The 18,631-nt window shown below is 44.1% G+C and overlaps 1 protein-coding gene across 2 annotated transcripts in view; it reads left to right on the forward strand.

Moving 5' to 3' along the window:
• Window positions 1-18,631, forward strand: part of pik3c2b (phosphatidylinositol-4-phosphate 3-kinase, catalytic subunit type 2 beta) — a 48,675-nt gene that overhangs the window by 4,385 nt on the left and 25,659 nt on the right. For both annotated transcript variants that reach the window (XM_040159506.1, XM_040159507.1), the window contains exons 2-11: window positions 4,520-5,476; window positions 9,708-9,808; window positions 10,601-10,761; window positions 11,459-11,579; window positions 14,364-14,475; window positions 15,224-15,303; window positions 15,444-15,507; window positions 15,859-16,005; window positions 16,153-16,186; window positions 17,105-17,300. In XM_040159506.1, coding sequence (XP_040015440.1) covers window positions 4,619-5,476; window positions 9,708-9,808; window positions 10,601-10,761; window positions 11,459-11,579; window positions 14,364-14,475; window positions 15,224-15,303; window positions 15,444-15,507; window positions 15,859-16,005; window positions 16,153-16,186; window positions 17,105-17,300 — 1,874 coding nt within the window. In that variant the 5' untranslated portion in view covers window positions 4,520-4,618. The remainder of the gene's footprint in view (window positions 1-4,519; window positions 5,477-9,707; window positions 9,809-10,600; window positions 10,762-11,458; window positions 11,580-14,363; window positions 14,476-15,223; window positions 15,304-15,443; window positions 15,508-15,858; window positions 16,006-16,152; window positions 16,187-17,104; window positions 17,301-18,631) is intronic.

Genomic DNA, 18,631 nt, shown 5'->3' on the forward strand with positions numbered 1-18,631 from the left:
CTAGGAACCACGAGCGAGCCTGCGTTCTGGGAGCAGTGTTCTAGTGGGGTAATAGGTACTATGAGCTCTTTAAGATGGGATGGTTCCTGACCATTAAGGGCTTTGTAGGTGAGGAGGAGGATTTTAGATTCTATTCTGGATTTTACAGGGAGCCAATGCAGAGAATCTAACACAGGAGAAATGTGATCTCTTTTCCTAATTCCTGTCAGTACTGGTGCTGCAGCATTCTGGATCAGCTGGAAAGTATTTTCACAGAGTTATCGGGATTTCCTGATAAGGCAGTACACACACAAATATTTCACAATATGGTGCAGGTGGACGAAGGCTGTCCTAGAGACTTGTTTCATGTGCGAGACAAAGGACATCTCCTGGTCAGAAATGACTCCAGAGTTCCTTAAAGTAGACATGGAGGCCCAAGTACATAACTTCAGTTTTATCTGAATTTAAGAGAAAAGAAATTACAGGTCATCCAGGCTTTTATGTCTTTAAGACATGTCTGAAGTTGGACTCCCTGATTAGTTTCATCTGGCTTTATAGATAGATACAGCTGGGTGTCATCTGCTTAGCCATGGAAGTTTATATGCTGCTCCCTGATAATGTTGCCTAAAGGAAGCAGATATAGGGTGAAAAGCATCGGTCCCAGCACAGAACCCTGTGGAACTCCATGACTGACTTTGTGTGCATGGAGAGTCATTGTTAACATGAACAAACTGGAATATATCCGATAGGTGTTAGGGATGAGCTGCTTCATCAAAAATGGGATGAATGTTGTCTCTCCATATGAGACCAGGTCTTCCTCTAAATGTCTCGCTGTGACGTCTGTAAATGTGTCACTGTGACGACTGAAACACTGAGCTGCACTTTTTATTTTTACTGTATTTTGTATTTTTTGTTAACAGTGTGTTCCTTATGTACTCACCATCAGTATTCTGTATTGTCAGCTGTACTGTTTTTAACACGGAGGCTGAAACCGAGAGAAAAAGATGTGTTTACATATTTAACTGGCTTCATGTGGACGTAGGACCGGACATTGTCTTGTGTCATTCTTCTCAACATTCATTTGACCTGTTCATGCAGACAGATGTCAGCAGAGTTACGCCGACTTACAACCAATAAATACCCAATACAAGCTTTAGTTTGACCTCCTCCTGTCCATATGTACACTCTCTGCTCTCCATACAAACCCCCTCCACCACCACCACGCTCCTGTCTGCAGTGTAGCCGTGGATGGACAGACAACTATCACTGAATCACTGTGATACTGAAGGAAACTTAAAAATATGAAGATTCTGAATGAATTTCTGCAGCCTCTTTTTCTTCTGGTTTCTAAGTGGATTTCTGGAGCTTTGTTCTGGAGGACATCAGAGGCCATGATATTTTAACCCCCCTTCAACTCTTTTAAATCATTTCAAACTGACTTCTCCGACTGTATTTCAGCTCGGCGCAACCCGGTAGTTTTCCTACCTAAAGGTGTCTGGCAGACATCATGTTTGCTTCGGATACTATTATATCCTTCCTGAGCAATTCGTTCTTATCAATATCACATTCTTAGTAGAGCTCACACAGTTAGTTGATTAGTTGAATAGTAAATCGTCAAAAAACAATCAGTAGCTATTTTCATAGTTTTTTCTTGAAAATAGTCATTTTCAAACAAAGATTTCAAACTTCCAGGTTCCAAATTTAAGATTTCTCTTGGTTTTTCTCTGTTTTCACAGTAAACTGAATATTTTTGCGTTCTGGACTGTTGGTCGGACAAAACAAGACATCTGAAGACGTCACGCTGCGGTTTTGTGAAGTTAGAATTCACATTTATCACTTTATTTTATGAAACGTCATTCACTAAATGATCGATTAATTGGGTTAGGGCTGCAACTAATGATTATTTTCATTACTGGTTGATCTGCAGATTATTTTTTCAAAATGTCAGACAATAGTGAAAATTCCCTTCAGATCCAGTGTGAGTTTTTCTCATGCCTTGTTTTGTCCAACACTCAAAGATGTTCAGGCGAACTGTGATAGAAAATGGAGAAACACTGAAGATCCTCGTATTTGAGAAGCGGTATCCTGATTGATTTTTGCTATTTTTGCTTGAAAAACGGCTGAAATGATTCATCGATTATCAAAATAGTCGCACATTATTTTTCTTTTGATCAACTAATTGATTCAGCTTAAATCAAATCAATAAACTGGGGATGTAAATAATCATTTTTTGCTGCAGTAACAGCGGCGTTCTCACAGTGTGGTTGTTGGCTGGCGTCCTGCATCCTTTCCTGTTGGCCCAGTACATTCAAACCAATCAGACCAGTGCTGTCCACTCCGGTATTTGATGTGTGTTTGTGTGTAAAACTGGGACACAGCTGGTTTGTGGCGTGTATATTAGGGTTTATTCCTCTCTGTGGGGGGACACATGATGATGGGGTGGGTGGGGGTACCTCCTCTCCTCCCAGCAGCCTCTGTTCTGTCCCTCCCCACCCCCATCATCCCTCTGTGTGGCGATTATGACCCTCGGGGCTTTAAAATGTAGATTGCTGTCTGATTCCTCCATGACATGAATTCAGACTGCTGTGTCTGGATATTTTGGTCATTTTCATCATCCCGCTCCGCTGGCGACAGCTGTGGCCCGGAGACGTTATGGTTTCGGGTTCTCCGTCCGTCCGCCGTCCGATCTCAGGAGCGCGTGGAGGGAATTTCATTACATCTGGCACAAACGTTCACTTGGACTCGAAGGATGAACCGATTAGATTTTTATTTATTAGATTAGATTGGATTAGATATTTATTTATATTAAATGTTTCTAAATAACACAGGTGGTTGTTCGGTTATAAACTGAGTCCCCGATCAGATGGTGTTTCTCTCTGGTTTTCATGTCCGCACAGTTTAATTTCCTCTTTGTTTCATTGCTTCCTCTTTATTGTGTTTTTGTGTTTCCTTCCTTCCTTCACACTCAGCACAGACTCAGGTTTGTTGGTCAGATCCTGAGCCGGTCTCCAGGTCTCTGCTGTGTTTCTGTGGGAGTTTGGGAAAAGTTTAAACTGTGTCTCAGTTTAACAGCTACACTTGCTGCTGTCTGTACCGCTGAGGATGAAGAAACTGAAGGAGTAACACTTTGTTTTCGGCTAGTTTTGTCACCTCACTGTATCTGACAGGGTTTGATGATCAATTAGGAGAGGTGAAAGACTTCAAATTTCCTCCATTTTGCAATAAAACTTTTGTGAATCCTCAACTCAGTTCTGTTTGACTCCAACATCATGACCATGGGAACATGAAAACAAGTTTTGATGGTTTTACTTCATCGATCATGTTCTGTCAGGCTTTAGTAAATATACATTTTAATTTGATGAGTGTCGCATTTTGTTTGCGTTGCATTTGTTCTGCGGGTGACACGTGTTGTGTCAGACAAGTAGCAGTACGCCAGAAAAATGTAGTGAAGAACGTGAGCGAGTAAACAATGGCAGGTTGAAACGATTTCCATTTTTGATAAATCTGCCAATTATTTTCTCGTTTAATCGCTTTGTCTATAAAAAGTGAGAAAACAGTGAAAGGTGCCCGCTATGATTTCCCAAAGCTCAGCCAGCTCGTTTTATTTGACCAACAGTCCAAAATCCAAAAATATTCAGTTTACAAATAGGCAGGACAAAGACGAGCATCAGATCATCATACCTGAGAAACTTTAACCAGCAAAAAGTGAAAAGTGGAAAAATGACAAACAATTCAATTATCAAAATAGTTTATCCTCTGTCCATTGATTAATCAACTAAGCATTAGAGTAAGTAAGTTTTGTAAATTTTAAATTAAAAAACTGCTTTCCAAATGTTTTATAAGGAATTGTTAGACCACCAGCACACGCTCAACCCTTTCTGGTGACTGAAAAGAAGACTGCAACTAACAATTATTTCCATTATCTATTAATCTGCTGCCTATTTTCTCAATGAACTGATCAGTTGTTTAGGTTATGAAATATCAGAAGACAGTGAAAAAATGGCCATCACAACGTCCCGGAGCCCAAGGTAACAGCTTGCTCTGTGTCAGCAGCAGTCCAGAACCTAAAGATGTTTAATTTTCAGCGATTGGGAACTTCTTCAGGCGTCGGCGTGAAGGTCAGCTCCCGCTGTTGAAAAATGAGAGACATAATTAATTGATTATAAAAAGCTGCCGATGAATTATCTTTCAGTCATTGCAGCTCTAAACTGATTAGCTGATCAACAGAAAATCAATCTGCAACTGTTTTGATTATTGTTTGAATGTCTACATTTTCTTGGTCTTCTATCAGGGTAGAGTGGATATCTTTGGAGAGGTGGTCGGACAAAACAAGACATTTCCTTGAGCTCTAGGAAACTGTAACAGACAATTTTCACAGTTTTATTAAATGTTTAGACCAAACGATTGACCCGCCAATCGAGAAAAAGGATCTGCAGGTTATTCGATTTAAGAAAACAATTGTTATTTACAGCCCTGAAACAGGTGGATGATTTGTTTTTATCATGCACCTCCTCTCACTGTCTCTCCTCTCTGTCCTCAGCTGATCTTCAGCAGCTCCATGTGTCCTCGCTGCTTCTTCTAGCAGCAGTTCAACCGAGCTTATCCCTCCCTCCCGCTCCATCTCTGCTGAGGAGGCATCATGTCGGCGGCTCAGACCCAGAAGGAGAGCAGTGAGGCGGGCTGGGGCTGTCTGGAGGCTCTGGGTCTCAGTCAGAAGGAGCTGGTCCTGGCCGAGGCCCTGCAGATGGAGTACGACGCCCTCTCCAGGCTTAAACAGGACAAGAGCAGTACCGGAACCAGCCAGACCGGATCTAGAGCTCCCAGTCAGACCCGCCCCAAGACCCCAAATCCCTCCATCGAACGCCCCCGGCCAACCCCCAGCCAGCCCATTCTTACCCCAGCAGGAGGAAGTCTGCTGAGGGGCCTCTCTGGATCCGATTCCTCCCTGAACCTGCCTGGAGGCTCCCAGTCTCCACCTTCCATACCAGCCAGGGTGCTCCCTCCTCAGGGTGGCTACGTCAAAGAGTCCCTGTACATCCTGGACAGTCCAGAGGTCAGCAAGTTCAGAGATTTTTCAAGTTCGAGCCTCAGGGACTCACTTGGATCTGGGTCAGGGTTTCTTCCAAAAGGCTTGCCCTCTCTTCCAGATGACGTCCCCCCCGCCATCCCACCAAGAAACCCCATCCCCCCGTCATCAGGGTCAGAGAACCCCTTCCTGTCCCCTCAAGGGGCTACCGTGCCCCGAGACGTGAACCTGTTCACGCCTGACGTGGATCAGCCTAAAGTGACCTCGGGAGAGCTGAATTATGACAATATCAACGACTCGTTGTCCAGACTCAACGGGAGCCGGCAGGGGCCTCGAGGCCGAAGGGCCAACGGGGACCAATCAGGGAAGCCTGTGGCTCGGAGTAAGACCCTCCCCCCTCAGGTGCCGCCCAGGACATATGTACCTGTTCCCAAGAGCAACAAGAACCAGCGACGGGTGTCTGCAGACCCGGTAAGAACTTGTGGAGTTATCTGGTCAACTTAAACACCAATTGATGCTCCTGTTACCTGTATGATATAGAAGTTACACTATCCGTCAAAAGTTTTAGGACACCCCCACTTTTCTGTTTTTTATAGAAACTATCAGCAGCTCAAGTCCAGGAAAAAACCTTAAATGGTACAAAGGCCATCGGTAAACTGCCCCAGGTTAAAAAAAAAAAAAAAAGTTCAGGTCACCAAAAACTAAGAATCCTGTAAACTCCATATTCATATGATTCCTACAGGTTCACAACTTTAGTTGATGACTGACAAACCCTCAGAGTTGGAACAAAGTGTGTTGCTACACCCTCTGATTCATTATCAGGTCAACACTGTGATGCAGGAGTTAGTTACTGGTAAACTGGTGTCAGACTGGGGAGAGAAAGACAAGTAACAGAGAAAGACAGACCGGTTGGTCAGTGCTTCATCCTACAGCAAGATAATGACCCAGAACATTAGAAGAACAGAACCAGACGGTGGATTCACATGATGGAAGACCAGCACAGTCTCCAGACCTGAACCCCATGGAGCTGGTTTGGGACCAACTCTAGTGTTTATGATTTTTAATGTGTTGTGTGATCTTAGATTTTAAAAAAGATGTGTATCTGGTTTTCTTTTCATGTGCCGTACCATGGACAAGAAGAACAAACAAACAAACAACGCACTTTTTACTCTTTTTGGAAATCAGTAAAACTAGACGTAGTGAGACTACAGTTATTTTATAAAGTCATTCAGATATTGAAGTTTTGCTGAAATGACCTCAGAAAATACAAAAACTTTGTATTTGTACTTTGTGAGGTAATTTAGAAAAAGATAATTAAATTAGTCATCAGTTTAGGAAACCAGTGGACCTGTCTGAGAAACACTTAAAAACACACACTGAACATTGCAGGAAATCATCTTGTCCAGAATTAGATGTTTCAAAGTGAATTTCTCTTAATCTGTGAGTACACCCTGCCCACATACAAGACATGATAAATTCGTATAAACCACAACTAGAGGGCTGCGTTTACTAGAGCTGCAACAATTAGTAGATTATCTGATTAGCTGATCGACGGAAAATAAATTGGCAACTATTTTGATGATTGAATAATTGTTTTTAATGGTTAATTAATTTTCTTTGTCTTACTTGACAGTAAACTGAATATCTTTAGGTTCTGGACTGTTGGTTGGACGGAACAAGACATCTGTCAAACAAAGTCCCAAACTAGAGAAAGAAATGTCACAATCAGATTAGATCTCTGTTGTCTGCAAAAACAGTTCACTTTAAATCAGATGGATGTCAGTTTCATCTCAGTGTCCAGTAGAGAGAACGGTCCAGGAATAGGGTTAGCCTAGCTTAGCACAAAGACTGAAAATACAGGGAAACTGCTAGCCTGATTTACATCATTTATATAAATTATTTCACTCTACTCATTACAAATTTCAGTGCTGTCGCTCATCAGCTAAAAGACAAGTATGTTGTTTTTACGGCTGCAAGTAACGGATATAATTAATTTTCTTAAGTAACCGATACATCATTAATTGTGTTAAACATCAGACGACAATGGAAACCGTCCATCATTTCCTAGAGCCCATGGAGATGTCTCCATCCATGTTCACCCAAGAGGCCAAAACCAACAAGTATTGAATTTACTGTGAATAAAAGCAGCAAATCCTCATATCTGAGAAACCTCAAATGTTTACGGTGTCGACAGACTGATTCATCGATTAACTACTGAATTTAATCTGTAAAAGGTTTCACACAAAGCTGGATATTATTTACATTTTTTCCATTTTGGCAACAATGCATTTCTTGAATTCTGCTTCAATGTTGTCTTAACAGAAATAGCCAGAGAGCAACTTTTCTAAATTTACCTGGCTCTAATTTCCTGACTCAATCAGGAATGAGCTGATCAAAGAAGAAGTCGCCGAGACGACAAATCTGACCAGACATTTGACGGCAAGTTTCAGAGCTTCAGTTATTGATACTCAACACTTACTGAGTTTGGTCTGTACTCGGAGTACCGAGGCTCAGTACCCAGCTGTGTATAAGTAAACACTAAGAAGCATTTCTTCCCATTTCACCTTTGACTGTTGAAACTTATCCCAGTATCAGCAGTCAGACCAGTTAAACCAGCTGTAATCTAAAGCCACGATGGCCAGATTAACAGCACCTCCAGCACTGGGGGACAGCAGCAAACTCAGTGTCGCACAGCCTGGAAAAACGTGACAATTCTCAGGTCGTCTTACTCAGAAACCTCCATCTGACGTGGGCGTTTTACTCGGGTCACGTGCGGTAAAGTGAAGAAGAACACAGTCTGTGGTTGTGGGTTTTCCTTTCTCAGTAAAGTGCTGGTGACCGCCTGTCATGGCACAAGTCGGTACAACAACAACACATTAAGGTACTTTACCTCGTGGTTATTTATTCATAGTGGCCTTAACACTTTCTCAACAATTCACCGTGAACCATGGGGAAAGAAATGATAAGAAGTTTTGAAAAGAAGTCATTGTCAAACACGTACACATGTAAGAATAGACCGATCATATCGATATGTCTGATAAAGAGGAGTCACGATGCAGGTTCAGCTCAGATACCAGAAGATCTGAGTTGTACCTGAAGGGAGCTGCTAACTCGCCAACCTCCCTTCGTGTTTACTCTCGTGTTAAAGCGTTTCTCTGGCACAGACTCACATTCGCCGCTGTCACGTTTGACGACAGTTTTACAGCTGCAGTTCTATGTTGTTTTTTATGATTCCTGGACGTCAGTGATAAGCTGCCCAGAGCTGATCTTCCTCCTGCTGCGGCCTCACATTTCCTCAGTGTCGCCGTCTTTTCTAACTCCCACTGTGTTTGTCCTAACAGTGACATTACGAACAGAAAACCTTCCTCGTGCAGGTTCACATACAATTAATTAGGCAGTGTCCACGTTGTCGGCCCGTTTCCTGCTCTGCTGAACCTACAGTCTCCTTAAGTAAAAGTCTACAAATCGTCACAGACACGTGAAGATGAAAACTGTTTCTCGGGTCCCAGTCATCGGGACCCAGCAGCTCTGTAACTGCTCTATAATGTCTCCATTTCCTTTTAAAATAAACAAACATCAGCACGTCAGTATTCTGTATCAATACTGTTCTCAGATCAGCCGAACCACAGTGGACTTCACTGCTCAGACACTGAAGGCGCATGAACAGTTTCTACTGGGAGCCATGCATTTTTTAAAATGTATTAATTATATGTATCTGGATTTATTCATATTCTGTTTGTGAATTCATTCTTCAGTAACCCAGGTAATGACTGCAGGGCCCGACAGTTTGTAGGAACGATTAATTAGCTCTAATGTTCTGGGGAAAGTGGAGACGATGTGCAAACATCTCACATCAAACTATTTATAACTGACGCAGGACTTTCAGCTTCACGTGACTGAGATGATGACAGACAACTGAAATGTGCTTATTCCTGAAAGACGCCAGACTCTGCTCCTGTCCCTGAATATGATATGATTCACGATGAATTGATCTTTCAGTTTTTTGATTTTTCATCTTTTAGGTCTGTAAAACATCAGGAAACAGCAAAACAACGGCCATTGTGTTTTCTCAGAGTCTGAGGTGACGTCTTCACATGTCCAACAGTCCATAAGCCACAGAGATTGAGTTTACTGAGATGAACTAAGAAACCCAGCAAATGTGAGAGAGCTGCAACGATCAGTTGATTGATTAGTCAGTGAGGTGATCACAAAAACGTCAAACATTTGCAGCTTTCAGCTTCTTAAATGTAAATTCCAGTAAAATTCAAATATTAGTGAACAGATTTCTTAAGGTTTTGGTGTTGGTGAGACATCTGAAGACGTCACGTTGGACTCAGATGGACATTTTCACTATTTTCTCAATTTTTATAGACAGATCGATCAGTTGATCAATCAGTCAATAAATCATGAAAAAAAAAAAAAACGATTAGTTGCAGCACTAAAATATATATCACTTTAGACTGGAACAAAACGATTATTGATTATCACATTTGTTGCTGATTAGTGGAAGTTAATGACTTGATGGCGGCGTAAAAAAAACGACCTCAAGCTTTTCTCGCATTTTGATGTAACGGAAAACAGCGGTGTGCATGATTTGTCTGCCGTGAGTTAGAACTGATCTGTCTTACCTTAGTCTTATTAGTTATTAAGTCAGATTCATCTTCTGGTCCTCTGATTGGTCGGCTCTGTGTGTGATTGACAGGTGTCTCTGGGCTCCAGGATGAATGGTTTTGGATATGAACTGTTCCAGGTGTCAGAGGAGAGAGATGAGGAGGTGGCAGCTTTCTGTCACATGCTGGACGTGTGAGTAACACACACACACACACACACACACACAAATGTTTGTCAGGACCCTCATTCATGTAATGCATTCCCTAGCCTCTTACCCCAAACCTGAACCTGATTCTGACCTGACCCTTGAAACAGTCCTATGAAGGTGTGAGGACCGGACAAACTGTTCTCCCAGCAGTTTATTGGTCCTCACAAAGATAGCGATACAGGCACACACACAAGTGACGTCCAGCCTGACTGGTGACGAGGATCCAGATTTTAACAGCATGATAAAGTTTAGGTCTTTATTACCATCGGTCTCACAGTAACGGACAGAGCTGATGTCAGTAGAGGTCAGAGGTCAGTCCTTGTAACTTGGAGACCTCTGAGACCTGTGATGAGAGTAAACGCTGCTTTATTTTGAAAAGCAGTAACAAGAAAAAAGTTTGAGAAAAGCCTACGAGATAGTGGACTGAAAAAGGGTCTGGACTGTCGCGGACTACAGGAGAATGTCTCTGGCATTTTATGGTATTACCTGCCAAACCACTAACTGAATCGAGAAGATAATCGTCAGATAATCGATAGTGAAACTAATTATTGACTATCACTTACGATGAAGTGGTTTTGCGGCTCTGTCACTGGAAGATGACATCCTCATCCCCAGACCTGCAGGTTACTCAGGCGTGAACCAGTAGACATTGTAAAGCCACTGTGAGCGCAATGTGAAATTTTCAGGCTAAAAACACCTGATCTGTCAGTCTCAATACTGCCGATCCATCCGTCCTCGGCATCGGTCTCAGTAAGTCTCTCCTTCGGTGTTTTCAGTTTGCGTTCGGCGTACCCGTACAACGACCGATCGAAGAACGCCGGCTTCGTTTGGTCGCCCTCAGTTGGTCACGAAGAGCTTCATCAGGGTCTGGGGGTCAGCGTAAAGGTCACCGTCATCAGTGAACACTTCAGAGAACCGCTCACCTTTACCTGCGATGGTAAGAAACTGGGAGGATGTGACTGAAGGTGTCAAACAGTCAGCTGTTTTCACTGATATCACGCTTTTTTCTGCCACACCAACAAATAAGCCTCATGTTTTCGTGGGTTCAAGCAGATTGATCTCCTGACGATGAAACTGACGTTACCCTTTCAGTTCTTCGGAAGACCCACACGCCGCAAGGCTACTGCTGACTGTCACTTCAAAATAAAAGTCCAAATAGGTGGACGTTTGTCTGCTTTGAGCAAAAAATCAAATCAAATTAAAGTCAAGATGTGTTGAGGAGAAAACCTTTACTTTTTGACAGAAAGTTCATTTAGAGATGAAAATAATACAGTTATGAGAACAAAATCATGAATTTACAAGAAGACAGTCAATATCTTTTCAATTAAATTGTATATTTTGGGAAAAAGTCATAATGTTACAAAAAATCAAGCTTTGCAATAATCTTAAAATAAAAACTATATTGTCAGAATAGAGTTGCTTATTTTTAGTATAATTTTACATGAAAATTTATAGTATGAAAATGTTTAAACTTAAATTGAGTTTTAATTGTATCAGAAAACGTCATAATCGTGTGCGTGTGTGCTTATAATATTTCAAGAGTAAAAAAAGTCATAATATTACAAGAATCAAGTGGTAATGTTGAAATGAAATCAGCTCTCTAATGCTAAACTCTGTCTGTCTGTCTCTGTGAGGTTCGTCCACGGTGGATCTGCTGATCTATCAGACTCTGTGCTATGCTCAGGACGATCTGGATCATCTGGACGTGGACGATTACCTGCTGAAGGTCTGCGGACACGACGAGTTCTTCAACAAGTAAGAACCTTAAACCTGAAACCTCCAGAGTCCCTGAGCTGAGCCTGGTCTGAGCAGAGTCTGTTTTTTAGGGGCCCCTAGTTGGCCCCGGAGCGTTTTGTTTTCTTGCGTCTCGGGCCGACACGGCAACGTGTTTCTTTTGACTGTTGAGAGAAGTGAAGGCTGAGCGACATGTATGAGATTAAGTCTGTCCATTAAAACTTTACATTGTGAAATTCGAGTTGTTAAACGTGCACTAGAAGGTTATTTTCAGTCAGACGGTAATGCAGACGATGGCAGGAAGTAGCTGCGTCGAGTCCTGACAGTCCTGTAAACTGGGACACGAATGAACCTGCCGCTGTTCACCGGACCGTAGTGACTCTAGGTGGGAGCCACTCCGTTTATCTGGATCTATAGATCATACCTCTGAGGGAAGAAAGAGCTGGCAGCAGCCTGTAGATGTCAGGGCCAGAAACACACACACAGCAGGTGATTTAGCTCAGACTCTTCTGCTCCGTCTGTGCTGAGAGCAATAGTGAAACCTGATGTCTCACACAAAGGCCTAAACATATAAGGTGTTTCAGTCACATTTAAGTCCTCTCACATTTTGTAGCAAATCACGTAACGTTGTGAGTTGTGTCCGAGCCTCCTCCGTTTTCTTCTCTGGTCTAATTACTGTTGGACGAAACATCAGAATATATGATGGAGCCTTTATTATTTGGTTGACGGGTATGGATGACATGTTTTGTTGGCGTTTCTCGTCATATCTGTGACTCAGAGTAAAACTCAGCTCTGTCTGCAGCTCTGATGGAAACCCCCCCTCTATATCGGTGGTTTGTAGATTTTTGCTTTTCTTGCTCGAATGACAGATTTTCATCATCAAATTCCGTAAATAGTCGCTTTCACAAGCTTCAGCTTGTTAAAGAACCGTTGAACCAAACTGCACCGTTAGTTCCTCCCGTGGAGCTGCTGCTGGACACGTGACGACTGTTGACACAACGTGGGAAAAACAACAACAAATGAATGGAGTTGGGGAGTTTTTCGCCCTAAGAACCGAGTTACAGGCTCCTCGGGCTGCAGTTACTTCTGCCTATCAGAGAGTCGAGCGTTTTGTTTTTATTGCCTGGACGGTCGCGAGACAGCAATTAGAGAGATTTAAGAGACTATATAAAACAAGCTGAAACTGTGGAAGTGAAGAGGACACGTCCCACCCGTCCCCAGTGGAAATGACGTCCCTGCCTCTGCTCAGCCAGCTGAACCAGCCAGGAAACACCAGAATAATAAAATAACAGCAACACTGATCCAAGGTCTGTGGTTCAGACTCATAATAACAGAGTACGGCTGAGCTGCGGCTGCTGCTAAAACAGCAACGCAGCTGTTCACACACCAGACACACCGCAACGCACGCGTTGTCTTTCTACACTTGTGAGCACCCTCGGTGCCCCAACGCATTGCCAAGCCCCGAACAGTTAACCAGTAAACGTGATTCTAACCCGAACCTTAAAACCTGGTCTGAACCACCAAGCACTCATCGGAGGGTCTGAAGAACAGACGTAATGTCTCCACAAAGATAGCAATACGAGCACAGATCTACACACACCAGCTGCGGCTCTACCCACGTCTGATATTAATAAATGAATCCCCAGAGAAGAGCTGCCGTACTGTAGATCGTGTGTGTGTGTGTGTGTCCTGTCAGTGGAAGTGTGTTTCAGTCTGATAACCTGTGGCTGTGAGATGACGACTGAACTTCCTGCAGTGAAACAATAACTGTGAAAAACCTGTTTATTATCTGATTCCTACAGCAGCAAACAGCTCTGTGTGTGTTGGGGATGTCTCTCTGTCCAACACTTTGTCTGTCCACTACGGTGGCCCCTAAGGACAAAAACAAAAATCATCCTCCTTCTCAGAGCCAACTCAGGTAGATCTGAGCAAAGAGACATGGAACACATGTTGATATGATTCAGTGTGACGTCCACTTCCTGAGGACATGGTGATCTCTGATGTCCCTCCAGAATAAAGCTCCAGAAAAAAAGAGGCTGCAGAACTTCATTCAGAATCTTCAGGTTTTTACGTTTCCTTCAGTATCACAGTGATCCGGTGACAGTTGTCTGAACGTCCCCGGCTACACTGGGAACAGGAGCTGATCACAGCTGGTTCAGCTGCTTTTAATGGGACAGTTTGACTGAAGGGAAACAGATACAGGCTGGAAAATGGAGCTCAAAGAGAACAGCAGAACCAACCTGCAGCTGACAGTACAGCAGACCATTGGATGAGCAGGGTCCACAGGGTCTTACTCTCCCGATGGTTTCAGCGTTTTCTGTCCACAAGTTGGGAAAAAACTCAGATCCACTTTAAAATCCAAGGACGAGGCTCCGGACGGGTTTAAATGACAGGAGGAGCAAGTCATTGTGTCTGTAATTGTTGGGGGGGGGGGGGCGACCAGAGCAGGTGATGTTAGATCACCACACCCCCCCCGACAGACAGAACTCCAGCCTGAATGGAGCTCAATACGTGTTTATGGAGGTTGTGAAGCCTGTGATTGGATTTGTTGTTCAGCATCAGAGACAGTACTGACTCCAACTCTCTGTCTCTGTCTGTCTGTCTCTCTCTCTCTCTCTGTCTCTGTCTCTCTCTCTCTCTGTCTCTGTCTATGTCTCTCTGTCTCTGTCTCTGTTTGTCTGTCTGTCTCTCTCTCTCTCTCTCTCTGTCTCTGTCTATGTCTCTCTGTCTCTCTCTCTGTCTCTGTCTGTCTGTCTGTCTCTCTCTCTGTCTCTGTCTATGTCTCTCTGTCTCTCTCTCTCTCAGCTCTCAGTCTCTGGCCGGTCTCGAGTTTGTTCAGCAGTGTCTGAAGTTCGACTGGGATGTCCAACTGTTTCTCACCAAGAGATCGGCCATCAACACAGAGCTGTCCCGCATGGTCAGAACACACACACACACACACACACACACACACACACACACACACACACATAATTTTATTGATTATCAGTGGAAGTATATATATGTATATATGTAACCCTGTCACTGGTTTTAATGTTGTGGCTGATGATTCGGTCTCATTAGTTGACACACTAAAGGATCAAATGTGTTGTTTGTCGTTGTCTTTCAAATCAAGAATGATTCATGACTTCTGGTCTCCACCTCTGTGCTGAAGGTTTGTCAGCCTTCTTGGTTCATGCCAGAGAAAGATGGTGGATTCAAGTGAAAAGAAAACGTTAGTGACTGCTGGTAGGAAACAGGGAACCAAAAGTATTCTCTGGTTTCAGAGTCACAGGTTTTATCCCATGAAACCACCAAAACAGCATGTGGGCAAACTCTCGGGTACATTTCTAGAGTTAAAAAAACAAAAAAAAATTCCAAAATCTGTGTGACACCTGCAGTTGAAAAACAGGTAGTGGAAAGGCCCTCTGCTATTGGCTGGCCTTTGGTACCAGGTACCAGGTGATATCATCACCTGTACTCTACAGTCAGTGACATCAGCTGGCACCAAAGACCACCAACAGCAGAGAGCCAGTTCCATGATCTGGCTTTCATCATTAGATGTTGGTGATTTTTAAACAGGAGTCTTGTTCAGGACAGAAAGTGGCTCATTAGCAGTGTAGACCAGTCGGAGACGGAAATGCAGATTTGTAAAAGTGGCATTGTTTTAATCTTTTGACTGATAGAAAGAAGACGACGAGACGGCGTCCACCATGAACCACAGCATCCTGCTGCAGGAGCGTCCAATCAAACAGACTGTCACCAGGTGCGGGGCGGGGCTTGTACCTTAATGCAGAGGTCTGATTGGTTGAATTGGGAAAGCAGACGAGACAAAAAGCCAACGAGTCATTTAGTATTTTCTTTCTTTTATTCCCTGGTTTCTCTCTTCGTGGGCGTTGTGGTCAGGGAGGCTCTGACTCTGCTGTTGGACACTTTTCATAATGAAGCCGAGTCCTTCTTGTTGTCAGAGGTAACACACACACACACGTTTGTCTTTCTATACTTATGAGGACCCTCATTAATAGAGAGATTCCCCTAACTCTTATGTCCTAACTATGTGCCTCATCTCAGAACAAACTTTGTATTAATATCATCCATATAAAAATGAAACCCGTGGGGTCTTTTAAATCTTAACTTAAAAGTAATTCCTGAGCTCAGGAAACAAGTGGAAACTCTCAAACAGCCCTCTGAAGAGGTGATGACTAGATGAAACATCCTCTTTTTTCTACAGATGTTCTCACTTTCCACGCTGTCCTTGTTTTCCAAACATGTCCTCACTTTAGCTTAAACCGCACGTCTTCTTCTTCTCTCCTGTTTGAAGGTGGAGCTGCCTCTGCACGTTGAGCGTCTCGTCCAGTCAGTGAAGGCGCTGTGCAGCTCGTTAGCTGCCGTGGAAACGCCCGATGTGACCTCTGCCCTCAACCAGCTCCCAGCATGCCCCTGTCGCCTGCAGCCCAAAGTCCTGAAGGTGAGAGACGCCGGCAGTGTTCTGAGGAGGCCGCGTTCAGGGAAAGTGTTGGTGACTGTCTGGATGAGAGTTTGTGGTGTTGACGTCTCACTTTGTTCGCTCTGATCGTCTTTTATTCTTCATCGCTTCTTCTGTCTGTCCTCCCAGGACGCCTCAGTGCTGGCTGTCAGAGAGAACAGAGGTGCGTACCAACAGCAAACACAAATAACAGAGGACATAACAACATTTAAACAGTGTATTAAAGGGTGTGTCCACCCAAATCACAAAAAAACCTATTCTCTCCTTTCCCTCTCCTGGAATCTGTCCGACAGATAGTTTTTGGTTTCATGTCCAGGTTTGGAGATATCTGTCCCCACTCCAGCACAGTGGAGGTGAACTGAGTGTTGTTGGTGCTGTTCAGAGCTTTGAATCATTGAAAACATTGAACAGCAACATCAGTTTCAGACATTGAAATCTGATAATCTACAGAACACACACACCGAAGACCATCAGGGTCGGTCCCTTCATGAAAAAATTGTGTTTTCTGTGCCTGGAAAAAAATTGGAGAAAACATGAAATGCCTTGTTGTTCTTTAAGGTATGCTGTATATGAGATTGCTATGGCAACATTAATAATATTTTAATATTCTAACATCTATCACGTGGAAAAAGTGTGTAAAGTTGTGGGAAATTGGTTTTCACTGTCACAAACAGAAGATTATTTAGTTTTTGATTAAAAATTTCTCTGAATCAATAATTTGAAATGAAAACACGATATTAGAATTATAATAGGATTGCACTGATAATCAACAAAATAATGAACTATTTCTCATTCTCAATAATTTATTAAGAATTTAATTTATTAGACTCACTGTTCATGCATACACAACAACAACAATGAAAATAGCTTGAAAGTCATGGAAGGGTCATGGAGATACACCAGGTAAAATGTGTGTGACCCCTGACACGTTTACTTCTTCAGTAGAAAGTAGTTCCAGTGAAATGGCATTTTCTGGCTGCTCTGGTTGAACTCCAGGATGTAGATTCTGACGCTCCCGGGTCTGTCTCAGGACTCAGCTCGGTCCTGACAGTCCTGTGTGTGTGATCTCCTTGTTTCGCAGAGAAAGTGGTGGAGAAGTTGACGGCAGCCATCTTGGATCTGGTGGAGCTCTACTGCAGCACGTTTAACGCCAACTTCCACACGACGCCGCAGAGTCACTGCTGCACGGCGCCGATCCAGGAGGCCGGCCTCGTCACCAACGTGCTGTCCTTCAACGTGTACGCCGCCCACAGGATCCCCATCACCTGGGCCGCCAGGTACGAGAACACAAACACGCACAGCCGGGGGTCGGCACTTACACCGGCCCCGCTCTCATCTACATCTCTGCTCAGAAATGTTCAGACAGTTTAAGGTGCTGGTCTGACGAGGTCGGACGCTTCTTCAGTGACGTAGCTTCAGTCCGAGCGCCACAGTCCGGATGCGAGAGCGCTGCCGCGGGAGTTTCTGTCAGCGTCAGATTTCCTCCATCACACTCCTCGTAACACAAACCTGAGACAGTGGAAGCGTCGGAGAAGCCGACAGAGATCAGCAGGGTGGGGGCTCACCCCCCCCGTAGGCAGACTGTTGGTGTGTCAGAGCAGAAGAGACGTCTAACGTCTGTTCAAATTTCATCGCAAACTCGTTTGAATGTATCTGGTGTCTGTATTCTCAGCGTTTCTGGATAAAGGTGCTCAAAGAGCGAACTCTTGGCTGTCGCAGTGTTGACGCAGGTTTACAGCTGACGTGCCACTGCAGCCACAGAGGTGTGCTAGGCTCCGCCTGCAGCCCGGGTTTGTCGGTTTTCCCCACGGCGTGCTGGGAAAGCAGTGACTCGCAGCAGAAGTCTTCACATCCAGCATGAGAGCAAATAGGAACGGACAATGTTATAAACCTGGCAGCAGAAATTACCGGGAGACACTGGTCTGACTGCTGGTTGAAAATCCGCCAGTGCGAGGACAGAAAACTCTGCCGCCTTCACGTCTTTAAACGTCTCCCAGCAGTGACACTGAGCTTTGAGTTTGTCTCAGCGGATCTGCTGTCGTGTCTGAACGAAGCTGTGAGGAGCATCCATGACAAACAGTCTCGTTTAAACAGATGAAGACAGACGTGTCACAGTCCACGTCCGGAGAGGACACGATCCCGGTCCAGCCCTGCCAGTGCCCCATACAGGCTTCAGTGGTCATTACAGCCTCAGTGTGAACAAACAGACTGATGATTCAGCTGTTCTCAGACCAGCACAGAGTCTGTGTGATCCTGAAACAAAAGCAGCTCAGACTGAGAGCTGCTTTCTACCGCCCCTCCCCCACCGACACACTCTCACACACATAGACACACACTCGGACGGGGTTTTACCCTGACAAAGGGCTGACTGCCTGGGAACCAAACCTGACCTTTGACCTCTGAGAGGAGGCAGGGCCGACGGCTTCGCCTGACACCTGGCTGCCCGCAACACACACCATCTGTGTGTGTGTGTGTGTGTGTGAGGGAAAGTGGATCATTTCAGACAGAATCAGGGGTTTTTGTCACGTTTTTGAAACATTTAATTTTCCTGCAGGTTGAAATCTTTTGGTGCAGCAGCTGTAAACTAACTCTGGAGCTGCAGGTCACA

Source organism: Xiphias gladius, chromosome 21 (assembly GCF_016859285.1).
Source record: "Xiphias gladius isolate SHS-SW01 ecotype Sanya breed wild chromosome 21, ASM1685928v1, whole genome shotgun sequence".
NCBI classification, from domain to species: Eukaryota; Metazoa; Chordata; class Actinopteri; order Istiophoriformes; family Xiphiidae; genus Xiphias; species Xiphias gladius.